The following is a 17,711-nucleotide window of genomic DNA, read 5'->3' on the forward strand; positions in this document are numbered from 1 at the left end:
AAAGTAAATAAGTACCTCCAAAACGTTTACAGACATAATCAAGTCCAGAATGTTTCTTCTATCCAATATGCCTTCAGAGTTTTATAAATAGATATTATACCCAGCTAAATTGGAGACAGAATTTTGCTTCTCTTGAGCTGACATGAGTTTTCTATTATTTGCTTTCACTTTAAAATATTGAAACTGTTAATATCTAGTTACAGATTTCAGCTTGCTCAGCTTGGCATCTCGCGGGGGCCTCACACTCAGCAAGACTTTCAAGCGCCGCCAATCAAGCCCATTTATTTATCTCAGAGAAATAATCTTAATCAAATTGTTATTGCATTTTTGCCATTTGCCAGCTATATCGTCTTGAAAATGTAGTCTCTTTTTTTCCAGTACACTTTCAATATGTCAGTGTTTTCCTTTTTTTTTTTTTTTTACTGCGGAATTTATTCACTGCGAGTGATCGGCATGCATTCAAACTACCTTTTTATCACACTGTATGTGTCTACTCGGGTTTAAACTCCCCAAAACAAACCGGATCACCTCTCACAATCCTTCAAAATAACAGTTACAACTGTGGTGAGGTGTGGTGCGTTTCTCACATTTAAGTACGCACTGCCATTCATACAGCTGGCATAAGGCAAACGCATAAAACCATTCCCACTCTAATAAACCTCTGCCTTTTTATTTTTCTGCCACAAAGGGAGCTCGTTCGCAAGACTGTAACGCGTAACAGTGAATTTATGTGTAAAAAAGGTTACATAATAAATCTAGCAAAAATTATTGTGAAAGGAGAGCCTAAGAAAATACAAGAAGTAAAACGTGACCAGAATTACAATAGCAAGTCATATACGCTGAAAATTCTTTGGAATTCTTTACCGATCCGGCCAATTAGCTAAAAACACATTTTGGGAATCAGCTGGGATTTTACTGTTTTATTTGATTGGTCCAGGTCCATCGCATGATATGAATGCGGAACATACATGACGGTGGAAACTAATCATTATTATTCTCATGCGTCTCGTGTCTGCCAAATGTTGCTTTGTTCTTAAATAGTGTGGAAGCTGCACAATAGAAGCCGTAGCCTCATTGTGGTTATTATCAGTGAGCTGCAGCAGCAGCATTGCGAGACTGAATGAGATTAGCGCCTCAATGGCTCAAATCTCTCCATCGTCTCGTAACATACCAACAGTTCGACCGGTTACTTTGTCCCGCAGCATAGAAGGAGTTAAATGCCACGAGAACAACAGCTGGCAACTGTCTGGCTTGTGAGCGCCTTGATGCGCATGTGTCATATGTTTTATGTGTCCCAGTTAATGCGTGTGAGTTTTAGCAAAGGCCTGAGGTTTCTGAGGTGAGGCGTGCTCAGGCCTCTCACGCAAAGCGCATCTGATGTTGCCCATCACATGCGAGCATGTCTGCTCCAAGATGGTTGCCACCATGCTAGACAAAGTGATGAGAGGAAGTCAAATGAAGAAATGCTCCTTACAGCAGAATCTCCTGATGCCTAATTGGATGATGGCTTTATTCCATGAGCAGCATGTTGCACCTTATAAAAGTCCAAATTTGGGAGGCCAGGCATTCCTCTTAAGCTTGAAAAAGAGAACTTTTGCCAAATTGCAATGCCAGTGTAATGCAAGTTGTGTAGCTAACCACTAGAGTATTCGCCTTACACGAGGTATCCCCCAATTGAGATGGTTTCAGAAAGAGCTGGAGGACTTCATCACGCTTGGCCTTTGTTCTCACATAGTTCAGTTTCAGACTACTGACATTGTGAATTGTAAAAGGATATTTAATTTCCACTGGTGATTACAGTTTTACATGTTCCGCTCATTCCCCACCACCATTTACTGTATTGTAAATACGGTCTCATATCCCGCGAGATTAAATTAGGTGCCACCAGAGCAGAATATTTTAGAAGTTTGAACATCCTGATAGATTGTGTGGCTGAAAAGTGAGAGAAGTACAAATCCAGAGCGTTTTAGAAGAGAAAGAGTGAAAAAAGGCGGGAGCTTGTCATGAGGAAGTTATAAAAGTTTCTGTAGAAGCGTAAGTGAACATCGGAACATCATCCGTTGTCATTGTGGTCCCATCAAGACGACGAGGATTGGTCTCATGTGAGTCACAGATGTACTGTTTGCTGATTTACAGACTGTGTGAGGCTCCACAGATTTTTAAAATACACTCTGCAAGCGATTAGGAGCTCTTGTGGCTGTCTGTAATTAACACTGGAGCGAGGCCTTAATTGGATGGTGATTTTGATTTCCTTCTCCTGCTTCCATTTGCCGACTTGACAAACTGGCAGAACTCTCTACAAGCTACTTGATGACACTTTCCAAAACCTGACCATCACTTGTTTATTTATTTTTCTTTTTTACTCACAATAAAAGAAAACAATGTGATTGGAATTACCATGACAACAAATGCTTTGTTCATTAAGGCTAGTTCCAAGTATAGTGCACTCACCTCACCACACAGACCAAAAGTACCTACTGGAAGTAAAGCAGCTTGATATGTTTTTTTTTTTTTTCACTCGCACTTTTATTGTATTGCAGTGTTCCGGTAAAGAGCCCAATCGCATGGAGCTTGTATTCTCACTGAGAGTCTGTGGTGAGAATACCATAATGGTGCTGCTCCATCAAGCCGACAGTAAAACACAAGGAGGCGAGGAAGAGATCTGCAGCAGCCGCAACTGGATGAGGGCAATTGAGCCAACCGTATTGTCGTATCTAGCGGTGCATGAAAAGACACATCCGCCAAACTTTGTGTATTGTATCGCTTAAAAAGAAATGCAACATTCAGAGCAAGAGGACAGTGAGGGAGATTCTTGCATGGGAGGGGGTTTGAGGAATTAGGGGTGGGGGTTTACAGACGGGGCGGATCAACACTCACCTCTGAGCAGACTGCTGCTGTAGTTGGAGAAGGAGTCAAAGATGCTGTTGGATGCCATGATGGTGAGCGTCTCTCAGCACTTGGCCTCCACCAACCTTTGGGGAGAGACGGACGGATATGAGCTCGGCAGGACAGCAGGCGTTCAGCTCGTCGCCTGTTTGCAAGCAAGAATTCGGGGTTTGCAACTACCGCAGGAATCTCAAAAGCCACAAGCCAGCAGAGAGCAGAAGCATGCGTTAGTATCAGCGCACGCTGGAGAGAGAAGGTGGAGGTCAGGGACGAGAAGTTTCGAAGAAAGTGAAAGAAATGGTAATTGGCAACAGAAGCAATTTGACGCTGTGGTCAGGTGGGCTCACCTGAGCTGGAGATGACGGGAGGCCCTCCCAACTGACCTCAAGGGACGGGTTCGTGGTCCTCTTTGACACGATGGGCTGCCGAGTCTGAGGTTAGCAAGGCACCCTGATAGCGTGCTCCTTGGTTCTCTCGCCCGATGTTGGTACCCTGACACATGCGTCAGTGCTAGTAAAAAGCTAAAAGCCACAATGCATCTGCATCCTCCTCGCCATCCTCCACACACACAGGCACAAACTCTCCCCCTCTGTGAGTGGTGGAGCTCGCGTCACATGTGACGTGAGGTCACCGGGCCTCTCCCTCCCCTCCCCTTCTTCCCTCGCTCGCTTCCTTTCCTATCATCTTTTGCTCGTTTTTTTCCCCCCCGACGCTTTCTCTTTTTCACTTCGTACTTTCCATCATTCTTGCACTCAACACACTCACTTTTCATTGGGCATCCAAGTTTTTGGAAACATTCTATTTTCTTTGCTGTTCAAATCAGGCGGCGGCCTCCGCCGTTGTGGTTGCGCTGAGGTTTGTGCAGGGCACCCTGATCAGTGCACCAGAAGTTTAACATTAAAATGTTTTAGGCCAAATGCACAACAAACGCAAGTGAGAAAAGAAAGAGATTGAATGTTGGTCTTGGCTGCACATGGACTTTATGTCTTGTACAAGTTTTATGTTTTTCTGACATCTGCGTTTGTATCAACCAGTGGTTTTGGGCCTGCAAAACCTCCGCCCTCACTTACCACTTGATAGTATCGTAATCTTTGTCAAATGAGAAGATACAGTAGCAATAGTGCCGACAGTTTATGGCGGGTCCTCTCAGAATGAAAATATTTGCCGGGTACCGTGTATTCATACATTATCTAATTTATATTCAAACCGATGGATAGTTTAAAATCTTTGGATTCTAGGGCAAGGGTCACCAACATGGTGCCTACAGACACCAGGTAACTCCCAAGGACCACATGAGAGGCCTGCGGCTTGCTCTTAAACTAGCTGACCAGTGATGGGATGTTGTCATTTCTTGGGACTGTTGTAGAAGTGATCATTTGAAAATCTAAAAATGACACAGCCAAAGGAGGAGCATTTAAATCACGTTGGTCGAGAGACAAATTTGGTGCGAATAGAAATTTCTGTGCGAATAGCCTACCATGATTCCTCAAGAATAGCATGCACCTGTGTATATTCATTTAATTCGTATTAAATTGCTTTTCAAAAGTATTTTTTTCTCATGTATATATGTTCCCTCGATTTGATGCAGGCGTGGGCAAACTACGGCCCGGGGGCCACATGCAGCCCATAGTTTTAATCTGGCCCGCCGAACTTGAAAAAATCAAATGAATAAACCTTGTTAATGTTTTATTTTCTAAATATTGTGGTGTGTCAAAGACGGATATTTTGTTGGAATGCTTTTGTTCATTTTCATTTAAAATTAAATGTTTTTTTTGTTTTTTTCCCGATGAGGTGAGGTTACCAAAACTCTCTATCCATCTGCTCCTGGTCTGCTCTGTCAAATTTTAGAACCCATTGTGGCCCACCAATCAAAAAATTTTCCCACCCCTGATTTGATGGTATCCACACAGACAACTTGAAATATTATCCATGTAGTAATTTATTGTGTTCAGTCCCTTTTTGTGAAAAGAGTTCTCTTACCTCGCCAACAGTCTTGGGTGTAAGAGCGCGTCTAAATACGCCAGCTCGTTGCCACAGCCTGCTAATTGATGTGCTAACATGGTGGCCATGTTGTCAGAGGCATTGCTTGGATCTTTCGCAACCAATTTCCATGTTCTTAACAAACCTTTTTGACAAGACCGCAATGCCGTCATGATACTTGGTGAGTAGCAAAAATTGTTATTCATATGAATTTGTAACATTATAAATTAAATCTATATCGGAATGAAAGTACACATTTTTCAAAGCCCCTAGGTTCAGAGAAACAGCGATAACATTTTAATGGAAAAACATTTTAATACATCGTTTTGTACAATGTATAATATACTCCCTTGATCATGGTGATTTATTTTATTAGTTTTTTTTAAGCGTATTATTTCGTGAGAAATTCCCATTCCATTAACTGTCAAACATCATTTAGTCAAGAATGACCATAAACACTAGTTATCATAAATGCGTGCCAATGATTTATGAATATAAATCAAGTTGTCTTGGATTGTATTGCATGCACATTGCATTTTGTTTTCAAATTTGAAGTAACAGTTACCTGTCACACTCTGTTAATTCCAATCAATTTTTCATTTATTCATCATCATTATTCAGTGATTCAGGACCTTTGTACTTAAATAGGGCAAAAGTATTCTTTCTCTGCGTTTCAATATCAACCTATTCAGAGCCAAGATTTTTTTCTCTTCGGAATCCTAAAAAAACAAAAAAAGTTAGTGCACGAACGAGCTCTACAGATGATTAGAAATTCCCTTCCAAAATCTACTAAGGTAATAGTCAACAAGTAGGAAGTCACTGATAACACAATATTGTATGCTTTGTGTTTGGTCAAGGTTTTTTCTATATTGTTAGTCTAGTAGAGGTTCTTTCTAATCAATTGGGCTTTTTAATCTATGAAATATGAATACATTTAATTCTTTCTATGGCAAGGCAGCATTTTGATTTAAATCTATTTGGGCGAGGCAGATGTGGGTTTCCTTTGTCTCAGATGACCACACGTTTTAATGTGGAGTTTCCAGGTGCAACTTGGCTGGCAAACCCGAGAGTTAAACCAAAGCCTTTAAAACTGGAGCGGACAAGGCTTGTTATTCCTAAAATTTACGGCAGTTTTTTTTTTTTTTCCCTTGCCAGCAATGTATTTTTGTCATTGTGTTAATCTCACCAGAGGTCAGGGATGGGCTACTGGAACATTTACTGCGGACCAATCCAACATACTAACGATTATTTGCAGCATATTTCCACAAAGTTTATTGTCTTGCAATATATATGTTGCAAATGCGAGCCCATCAAATTGCACACAAGCTTTCCTACCAAACGAAAAATACATTTTCAACTTATAAGCGAGTGCCGGGACACATCTCCCCACCGTGCGCCGCCATGCAATAGAAATACAGTATAGATGCGTAGAATGCATATTGTGTTTTACAATAATACTTAACCATATTTATAATTTCATATGTGCCCGTGGATGAAATAGTGACGTTTGTGGTGAAAATATATGTGAGCAGCATGCGTAATGGTCTTCTTACATTCAAATGAATGGAAGTGCGCCCCTCCCTTTAATGTACCTCCATTTTTTTATCCAATATGTGTGAGTTTGCCCGAATACACCCAAGATATACAGTATGAAACTGTAGATTTGCTTACATTATTATCAGGCCCTCCTCCGTCCAAGGTGCACGAAATAAGAATGGTGCTAACATTAGGACCACTGTTGTCATTTTTGCTCGTCTCATTTTGAGGGGAAATAGATGGTAAAGGCATAGAAAAAGGCATTAAATGTTGCGAAAACTTCAGTAAACTTCCATCATTCGCCAGCAGTGGACCCAGATGTTCATCATCGTCAGTTGTCATCATTTAAAGTGCATCGGTCCGTCAGTCACTCCGCCCCCTTCGTAGCTAAACATTTCTTCACAGCTATTTTAGGCCTGTTAAAAAATTCTATTTACAAGGGTAATTTTATTCATTCAGAAACCGTTTGGACCACTTTACACAAACAAAATACAAATTGTCATGTTATTACTGCTCCTCCTGCTTCCTATTGCCAAATTGCTTCTGTGTCTTTTTTTTCTGGGTTCTTGGCAAAAACGCTGCTAAATCGACAATACCGCCACTCACTACCTCACCACACGTGTGCATGTAAAGCAACTTTCCAAATAAAAGAATTGCATCTTTTCCAATTTGCTTTGACCTCACAGTCACCGTGAAGGCTGGTTCGAAACTTTGGGCGATGTTGTCCCTGGCTGTGCTTTGCCCACAACTGCCACAGGTGGGCAGACTTATTTAACTACGCATGGTCACATGTTTATCATAATTGGTTAAGATGACGGACTTTTTGGACGGGCGTTTGCTATTAGCAAGTTGAAGCGGTCGCACGTACAACAAGTGCTGAAGCTTGATGTGATTTGTTGTGATTGTTTGATGGGCACATCTTTTCCAATATGTTAGAAAATGGATTTAACGTAAATATACTGTGTTGGTTTTGCAAACAAAGTAATTTTTGCTCCTGTAAAACAGCACTCACCAATCTATTTGTTTATACATATTCACAATTACAGCATTTTACACAGGGATATAGTTTTTTTTTTTTTTTCAAACCACATGTCCCCTTTTTTGTATTGTATTGGAGGAGGACAAAATGCAATAGACATAAGCATCTGTGTTTTTTTGCAGCATCTTTGTTCTGATGAAGTACAAAATAGTTCAACGCTAACATTTTCACTCGAACTGAATTTAGGACAACGCTGTTTTTTTTTTCTTACTAAGTTTCACAGGACTGAACAGATTTGGAGGGAAGTAACGTGAGCTTGGTGACATCAATGAGAGCGCAGCGCATGCATGCATGTGTGTGTTTGAGCGTGCTAACGTGAATGCAAGCACAAATCACTGGCCTTTGCAAACGTGTGGTATCCTCACTTCCTCTTGTCTGGTGTCTCCCAGCGACACAATGACCACGTCTGGCGATGGGAGCGCATAACCAAACCACCGTCTGGTCACTCATGTGACCCACTTTACTTCCTATGGTTTGTTTTTCACACTGCCTTGTGTACAGATGCCAGCCCACGGTGTGTTCTGCTAATTGCTGGACACGACTGCAGCATGGACCACAGCATGTGTTTGTATGTGTATATACAGTACCATGTTCTGAATGAGTGTGTGTGTCAGAGAGCTCTTCCCGGTAGCCCGCACTGCCCCTTAAATGAGCAGTTGCCGTGGAGTTAGGCGGCAACGCAGGCTAAATGACACGGCGTGTCGGCAAGTGTGGCCGAATACTGAGGCCACAGTCGTGGCCCCAGGGCTTTTATCAGTGTGTCCACACGGCCACTGTAGGCCTGCGACTTAACCTCACACACAGCGAGGCTTCCTCTTCCGACACCTCTCTTGCCTCCCGACGTGGCCTCGGCCTGGGCCTGCCAGCCGAGCGACAGATTACAGCTCAGCCTCTGCTGCTGTCGCTCTGGCCCATGCTGGCTGGTCACATAAAGGCTTGCCAGCCAATTGGCACTCAAACCTTCTGTGGCTGGTTAAGATGCAGCAAACAAATAAACAAGGAGTCGGACATACTTTCTTTTCCCAAGGGCCGGTTCAGTCAGCGTACAAGTCCGAGACGTGGGCTCATCTGCGCTTGTTTGAAAAGGGTGAACCTCAGGAACTCAGTCATTGGATCATTGGTTTTACAGCCCACATTTAAAATAATGTATCCCACATGCATTGTGCGAGTCTCAGGTAAAAATACACACTGTTTGTTATTCTTTCAGCTGTTTATCTCACATTTTAAAGAAAGAAAAACATGGAATATGGGTTTCCACTTGAAGGAACACAGGACCATCCCTCAACTTTGTGCGAGAATAAGCGTTGGCACCATCGCAACGTGGCCCAAAGTCGACATTTGAGGAACGCGCCCCAGTCAAGGCCTTTTACTCACTCTGCTGTGTTTTTCTTCTTTGTCTAGGTAAACATCTGCTTCATGTTTTGAAATGAAATCTCATGGCTTTGCACTGCCCATGACTGTGAGGGGGAAAATAGTCTGAAGATCATTGTGGCTGTCTTTCACTCAATTCTTTTTTTCCCTCTGCCCAAGCCTTGTTTATCAAGCCCCTGTATTTAAGCTCAATATAACTCCTGTTTTGCTGAGAAAACTGTGGTGGTTTAATCACTGTCAGTGGTCCTACGCCTCTCGGGTGTGGCTCGCGACTCAAAAAGGACCCAGTGCGGTCGTGCGTCCAGCTGCAAAGGGGCTTATTTTGTGGTCTAAAAATTGCAGGCTTCCCCATATGTTCCCCATAAACGTGGAATGCAGCGTGGGACTTCAGGAGGCTTTTATAATGGAGTGGCCGTCATTGAATCAAACACCATGGCCCTTCCTGCCTCAGGGTTAGGCCTTGGGAGCCCATTTTAGGCAGCACCAACAGGTTCAATGCCCTAAATGTTGCTCGCACCTCATACTGGACCTTTGCCTCCATTAATTGAGGTCGCCGCTCGCTTTCACGACGACCCACCCATAGTCTATTCTCATAACTTTATACACAGGGATATTAAAGGCGTGTTCCCCTTAAAGGCACCTCTGTGTAAATTTAGTTCGCCATGAAATAGTTCAAACGCTACGGCTTATGAAAGGTAGTACAAAAGCTGATGCATTCAAGATTGTCACTAAATGGTGGAATTTTATGCCTAAAGTTTGAAGGAAGGCCACTGAAGTTTTCATCTACTTACACCAGTGCAAACGGTAAATTTGCTGATTTATTTGAATTGAATAAACAAACTTCTATTATTATTATTATTGTTGTTGCTGTTTTCTTTTTAATCCCCCTTTTCAGTTTGTGTCTGATTTAATTCTAATTTGTCATTAACCCAGTGACATGTGGTTGGCTTTAAATGCCGCGCTACTTGAGTGCATATGAAGACTTAATGCTTTTAACCTGTGAATGTTTGCCCGTATCTTCAACAAACACTCACCGGACGCTTCATTAAGTACACCTGGATAATATAATGCAATTCAACACAGGCATAGCTGCATCAAAAATCGAGCACATTCCAAAAATATGTATGCTATTCACAGCGGTATCAATTTAAAAATGTTTAAAAAAAGGTTTCAAATAATTTGATCATCTTAAAGCTGCATGAAGCAACTTTCAGTGCAGCTGTACTCCACGGGCTGAATTGTTGAGCCGTCTCTCTTTGGACCCCGTTAGATGAAAGTATGTGTAATCAATTGTCTGGGGAGTATTCCAAATTTCTAACAAGTGCAGCAAAGAAGCATTTGAGTTCTACCGCTGTTGTAGCAGAACACGTATGGCACACGCGTGCTGCTTTTGTTGCAAGCGAGGCACTCCCAGATGCGGCGGTTTTAGCATGCAGTATCACGGTTGCAAGTGATCACTAGACCCATTATTTATTTATTGGCTCCAGCAGACATGAAGACTGTGCTAACCACACGGAGAGGAGGGGAAGGCAGGGCTAGCAGGATTGCGTTTTGCCACATTGTACACAATGCAGGCCGCTGAGTATACCGTCGTCGGTGCAGTAGTCTCGACCGTTCGGGGAACTCAGTCACTGCGCTGACTTTCATGGGGAAAAAAAGGAACACTCATTTGATAGGAAGAGACGACACTGGCGCACAAAGTTGTCACATGTGTAACTGAGAATTTACAGGTAAAAGAAGCATGCTCCAACTGCTTCACTCAAGCCTTTCCTGTTATTTTATAGCAGTGCCAAAACAAACACTGAATATCCCGCTTTTTTTTTTCCAGTGCGACTGTTCAGAACCTTTGCTACTATTGGCAACGAGCTTCAGTGCAAACTAATTCGACAATTTATGGCTATGAAATATATCATGTTTTCCTTAAGAAATGCAGAACAAAATAAATGTTTAGTTGGTCACAGTGCCCAACTCTCAGCAGGCATATTGAGGGATGATATGAATTTATTAGAAATGACTACTTGTAATAAAAAGAGTAAAAATGTGTTGCCTGATTTTCAGGAAGAGGGAGGAGATTTTTTACCAATATTTGTATAACTACATGTCATACAAAATACAAAACTCAAAAGCCACAATTCAATTTTTCTATTGCTTCATTAATCAGTTTGCTTTTGCATTGCATTGATTCTTATCACAACTCTCAACATTGCCATTTCAAACATATAATAAAATTAGTTACCAGTATGTTAGATTTATATAAAGTAACAGCAGGATAAAATATATATAGTGTATATCTATACAGTATACAGTGTATATGGATTAGAGCGCATTGAATATTCCAACATTTAAATTGATACTCTTATTCCTCTATAAAAGTTTATTATTTTATGAGAAGTCTTTTTAAAGACATATTTTTTCATTTGACACATTTTTTCTTCTTTTGCTCTTCTTTGATACATTTTTATCCATTAATATCTATGATGATAATTGTTTTTCGTATCTGTATAACTTAATGTGACATTTTAAACCCATCTTTTTGGCTGATTATTATTATTATTACTTTTATTATTTTTTTTTTTAGAAATAGGACTATTTCTTGTCCCTGTTACCATAACAAACTAGAGTACCTTATATTAAATTTATTGAGGAATGGATGGCAAAATTGTAGTGTGTGAGATAATATTTGCTTCACCTGGAGCCTAACGGACTGTAGGCAGGGTACACCTTGAACTGTTTGCCAGCCAACAACCATTCACGCTCACAATCGTACTTAGGGACAATTTTGACCTGAAAAAAAAAACAAACAAAAAAAAAATATACATATATATATATATATATATATATATATATATTTTATTTTTTTTTTTGTTTGTTTTTTTTTGTTTTTTTTTGTTTGTTTTGGGGATTTTTTTTTAGGTTTTTTTTTCAATTTAGTTTACAGTACTTACTTCCATATATATATATATATATGTATATATATAGGGTTCTAATTTGGCTCAGGGATTCCTGTGTGGAGTTTTCATGTTCTACCCATGCCTGTGTGCGTTTATTCTGCTTTCCTCCCACATTCCAAAAACATGCATGCTAAGTTCATTGGATGCTCAAAATTGTCCCTATATATATATATATATATATATATATATATATATATATATATTTATATATATATATTTATATATATATTATTTTATTTTTTTTATTTATTTTTTATTTTTATGGGGTTTTTTTCTATTTAGTTTACAGTACTTACTTCCATATTATCGTGTGAGTGCGTGTGCGTGCGTGTGTGTGTGTTTTTTGAACCACTTGATTTCACCAAAGTGGTAAGTTCACACTGCTTTGAGGCACCACATCATTGAAAGAAAGTAGTCAGAGGGTAAAGTGCGGCAACATCACATAAAAGCACCCATAAAGCCGAGACCTATGTCACCCCAAATGCCCCGTTGAAGCACACTCTCACCACACACACTTGCACACACAAACCGAACCAGAATAGAGCATGGTCTTGCCACAAACCCAACTGATCCCAGTGACCTCAGTGTAACATCAGAAATGTCTGCTGGAATGCTGAAAAATTGCAAAGCTTTATTTTCCTCTTTGCCACCTGATTATTAAAGCTGAAATATTTGTTTGACTTTTCTCCAATGTATATGGGTGTTCACATTTTGCAGTGTTGCAGGTGTGCTTTGCGCTTTCAGTACATCTGAATGTGCACGATCTTCCGTGCTCTCATACGTACTTCCTGTGGTTCAGACGTGGCTTTTGGATGTGGCAGACAAGGCTGCTTGTCTGAGAGGGGCAGGATGTTTCTCTACTGCAGATGCACAGCGGTTAACGTGTGCTTGCGAGTGCACTACTTCTTCATTAAACGCTCATGTTCATTTGAAATTACTCCAACAACATATTTAAATATACAAGTTAGTGTGTATTCAATGAAGGCTTTTTTTCTGCTTTATATATTATCTTGGAACTTAACCGCAGTTTCATTGCTGTTTCGCCACCCAAACAAATTCAACAGACCAGTGGCACCAACTTCATGCTTCTGGCAAACATTGTCCGCCTTTGAACAAATAAAACACTGACAATATGGTTATTTTTGAGTAACATGCCCAACATTAAAATCAGATATCGTCATAACTCTGCCATCCTGTGCGTGCGCGTTTCTTGTGACCTGCTTTCATATGGCAACCCACATGTTTCGGTACCTGACCTAAACCAAGCGAGGGAAGGGGCGCTCAGGAAATCCAAGACCAAGCGTATGTCTGTCAAACTGTAAATGCAGGCATATGTGCAAAAAGTGTAGTCTCTCAAAAGCCAGTAACATGATAGCAAGCACCGTTTTTCTCCAAAATGTTGTTCTCACTTTCTCCTTTAGCCCTCCCTCATGCCGCCCTGCTTTCGTTTGTCTCCTTCTGTCAAATACGAGCAGTGTCTATTCGGATGCTTTATGAGGTGTTGGTGACGCACGGCTCTCTTGACGGCCTTGTCTCAACTCCCCAAACACGCACACACACGCACACACACACTCAGCTATGCCTCTATGACTCACAGTTGATCCTCTGTGCTCTTTAATATCAGAACTCATTGCTCTTTGTCGTTCATTTTGGTGCATCATTACATGTGGTGGCGGTGTGTGTGTGTGTGTGCGTGCGTCCGTTTGCGTGTGTAGGCATACAAGTGGAGCACCAGCCACTGCATGTCTAATCTAGGGGGTCGGGGCGTTTGCTGCTCCTAATGAAGGCCACTCAGGCGGTCTCTCCCCCTCAGCCTGTAATGCATCCCAGACCCACACGACTGAGAAGCAGATTATACTGCACAAATCTACCAAATTTATTTATTTTTTTTTTAAAGACCCTCCGATATATATATATATATATATATATATATATATATATATATATATATATATATATAGGGAACTTGTGAAGGCATCTAGAATTCCCTACAAAATAGTAGTTGACTTTCCAAATGAAAGCTTACGTAATGCAATGTTTGCACTGGATTGTGATCCTTTACAAAATAAAATTGCAAGTTAAATTTAGCAAGCACCTGGCACACCATGTTGAATAATCTTCAAAGTGCAGCTAATCATCAAGTTTTTAACTTTAACCGATTCTGATTCAAAAGTTAGTCAGTACGAGTATGCAATTATTTGAAATGCAGCATTTTCAAATAACCTTCGATAATTATAGATGATGGGTCAAATGTTGTGGAGGTTACGTTTGCATGCAATGTTTTTGCTCCCAGCTAAGAGATGACATGCAATAACTTTCAAGACCCAGTTGAGACATTTTTTTCTGATTCGCTGCTAAATACGTTAAATATGTTTGAAAATAAGCGCTGAAAATCTGCAGACTGAAAACAAATAAGTACAGATTTTTTTTAGACACAGCATTAAACACTTTTTCACCTTCCCGTATGTCCAGATTTTTTAGGCGTGGCTAAAACAGGGTCCAATCACGCACTTTGGCCACGTTGTTGAAGCAAAGAAAAAATATCCATGTATTAATATCTTGCATATCTGAACAGCAAATCAACATGAAGTGCAAGAACTTATTTAGTGCACGTTTTCACGAAAATCAATGCACTCAAACATTTTAATGTTACGCCACCATATGTTTGTGCAGCATGTCATTCAAAAGCTCCAAATGAACGGGTTGGCTCACTCACCTGTGTCACACAGTGCAGTTTGGGGCTGCAACGTTTGTCCCTGGTATGTCGCCTCTGCATAGCTGTCACAACAGCTACATGTCCAATTAAACATTTGGAACACTCCTAAGCATTGAATATATGGGTGGTTTGAAAAAAGAATAGTCCAGGAATGTGACACGACAGCCCAAAAATGAACTTGTTCTTAACCAGGTCAAAATGATATACTGTATGCTTTAAACCAAACTTTCCTGCATTGTGCTATGAAATAAATAAATAGTGTTCAAGAGTGTCGTGGTGTACCATTGTTTCACTTTGGAGTGAGCGCTTGGTACCTGAGCACCTAGCACTGATCACTCAAGTAGAAAAGTATTTTAAAATGAATTGTTTTTTTTTTATTCTGTCAAAAAACTGCGACAAATTATAAATTAGACTGAAAAGTACTGTCTCTGTCATGTTATTTAACGTTACATAACAGGATCACGTGGACACCACAGCTTACTTGGTGAGTTTTATTTTATCCATTCAAATTTGGCAACAATATTCTTCTCTGTGGTCTGTCAAATTTCAAATCATAAATTTAAATCGGGAAAAAATTCACTTCATGGGGTATAAACTAATGGATGCCCGAATTTTTTTAAAGGATAATATTTTTTTGATTCAGATATTAAACAATTTAAAACAATGCAAAAAAAATTATTTCAAGTGAAAAAGAAGAGCTCTGCCATTAAGACAGTTTTGCATCCTAATGGTTCGCATTTCTGTTACGCAGTTGAGAAGGCCTGGCTCAGGCTATCCTACAAATTCTTCCCATGCCTTGATGAGTTTCCCGAGAATTTGGGCTTTCACGACACTGCAAAAACATGCGATTGCCTGGCGACTCCGCCATTCGTATTTTCAAAGGCGTTTGTTATTGATCTTGTGCTTGTGTACCTCATGCTGGTTGTCAGTGAATTTAAACAAGTAAATTGCTGTAAACAGGTCAAGAAAATGCACACACTTTCAAACTAGCAGGTGCTTTTTGTATTCACTTTAGAAAACGCAAGACAATAAAGTACATCTGTTGATGATGACTTAGTGTTTGTGTTTGTGTGTGCGTGTGTCTGCGCTTGTACACACTGACTGAGAGGGACTGCAGACAGGTGCATGCTGACATGCTGGGGCTTTGTGGTTGTGGTCTTGTTTGCCGTGCAGACGAGCGAGAAGGAACTGACTCTTTTTATTCCTTATTTCTCTTTGCTGTTTGCAACTGTGAATGTTTGTGCGTCTTCTAACCACCTATCTACTATTCACGCATGATTGGATCTTAATCCAGTGCAAGTTGAGAGCATGTGAACCCTTCAGGCAAGTGGCAGGCCGCGGGCCCCATCGGACCCTGACAACTTTCTGAGTGGACACATGATTAAATTAAAAAAAAAAACGTTTTGGAACAAACATTTTTTTTTTTTTAATACAAACCCCCAATTTATTCCCAAATACTCTCACATTCAGTATGTGTTTTTCCATGAAAGAAAGGAGGTAATGGTGAAAATGTCTTTAGAAAAAATGGAAAACTACAAATATTGAAAAAGAAAATAATTAAAAAAGAAAATGTGCCGAACTGCAAATACGCAGGGGTTACCTGTGATTTTAAGTTATAATATCACCATTCACCACTAGATGGCAGACATGGTGATAAGTTACACTCACACCGGGTCTTATACTGCCCAACACTACAATGTGTTACTGGGAAAAGTGTTAGCATGACAAGATGCAGATCTACTCTTTATTACATCTTTATTTTTTAAAAAGCTATCAAACACACAGTTATTTCTTTATAATACAGAGTGTTTTAACTCCTAAGTGTACATGGCTGAGGAAAATAAGTCACTATCATTTTATTGACCCACAAGAAAACAGGAATTATTTTACAATTTACATGGCGCACGATCAAAGATGTGCAATGGAATGGTCTGTCTGTCCGTACTGAGCGGATGCTCATTTTGGGGATGAAGAGTGCAGGACGAGTATTTATTTATTTTTTATAAAGAGGAAGGACGAAGCAAGGACAGGAGTGGGTTTTTGACTGGGTTAAGTACCCGCTGACGCACGGGCAGAAACACAGCCAGCCTCTTGCTTGTGTAATCCGCCAATACACGACTTCATACCTGATGTAAATATAACGACACGCCGCTTGTCTCGTGCGTGTTCACAGAGCTTGGCTTTATTTTTCTTCAATCCCGACGAGAAAAGGAGCACTCGTCTTCCATAAAAAAAAAATTTACACATCGCCACTTATTCTGGTGATCTCCCCACCGGTTAAGAAAGCTGGCTGTGCCAAGACTGTAAGACCAACCAGGAGGTAGGAAACTTCTGCTGTGAGCCTTTCTTGATTTTTTATTTATTTTGTAATTTTTTATTTTCATTTTTATTTTTTTTGGGGGGGGGGGGGGGGAGTAGGGTTGGGGCAGACCAGTGAACAGTTGTGCTTTATAAAGACGAGGACGGACGTGGACGTACGACGATTATTTGTATGAACAAGGACAGAGGGACGATGACTGTCAGGTAGCCAGGTCGCGGACAGAGGACAGACCGGCAAAATGCCCATCTCTGGTTATGATGCATTCACAAGAAAAATAATATATTGTTGCGCCTTTATACATGTCGAGACTAAGTCAACATGGTTCAACGCTACCACATCCATTGCCACATTCTCACAGTAGTTGATTAACTACAGCACTCTACCCAGAATCATTGGTTAGCTTCTACTAAATTGAGTGATCACAAAGGCCGCAATGCCACCCACTCACAAACCACGTACATCCAAGTCCTGCCTGTGTCGCACACAAGATGTACCCAGACTGGCACATCCATTGTTTAAGTTCAGTGTAGGCATTATCACATTTGCAACGTGACCTCATCCAGTAGCGTGTGGATTATTTGGACTTTTCTCAGCCCTGTGCCAGGAACCAGAGATTCAAAAGAAGTGACCACAACAAAAGTTTGCTTGGTAATTTGCGTGCAAAAGAAGTGGTTTCCACAAACCCACACATGCACACACTTTTCCACTGAACACGTTACATATCGGCGTCATTGTCTTCGTTGTAAGAACTATGCATGGAAGAGAGCAGAAATGAGATTTTTGGAACTAGCATCACTAGAGTCCTAAACAGAAACAAGTGTACGTCAGATTTTATCATCATGATTACAATGAGACGAAAATATATTTGTAAATGTTCTTCAATTATACATCCAAATACAAACATGAATGCCA

At 40.5% G+C, this 17,711-nt stretch overlaps 1 protein-coding gene across 2 annotated transcripts in view; it reads right to left on the reverse strand.

Annotated features, from left to right (window-relative positions):
* Positions 1–3,355, reverse strand: part of runx3 (RUNX family transcription factor 3) — a 49,779-nt gene extending 46,424 nt beyond the window's left edge. Inside the window, exons 1-2 of one of the 2 annotated variants that reach the window (XM_088312471.1) lie at positions 3,234–3,355; positions 2,878–2,972 (exon numbers count right to left, since the gene is read on the reverse strand). In XM_088312471.1, the coding sequence (XP_088168597.1) occupies positions 2,878–2,935 (58 nt within the window). In that variant the 5' untranslated portion in view covers positions 2,936–2,972; positions 3,234–3,355. The remainder of the gene's footprint in view (positions 1–2,877; positions 2,973–3,233) is intronic. The other variant, XM_088311962.1, reaches the window with a different exon arrangement.
* Positions 3,356–17,711: the final 14,356 nt, after the last annotated feature.

This window comes from Idiotropiscis lumnitzeri, chromosome 1 (genome assembly GCF_059441095.1).
Source record: "Idiotropiscis lumnitzeri isolate Australia: NSW breed Sydney's pygmy pipehorse chromosome 1, RoL_Ilum_1.0, whole genome shotgun sequence".
Lineage (NCBI taxonomy): Eukaryota > Metazoa > Chordata > Actinopteri > Syngnathiformes > Syngnathidae > Idiotropiscis > Idiotropiscis lumnitzeri.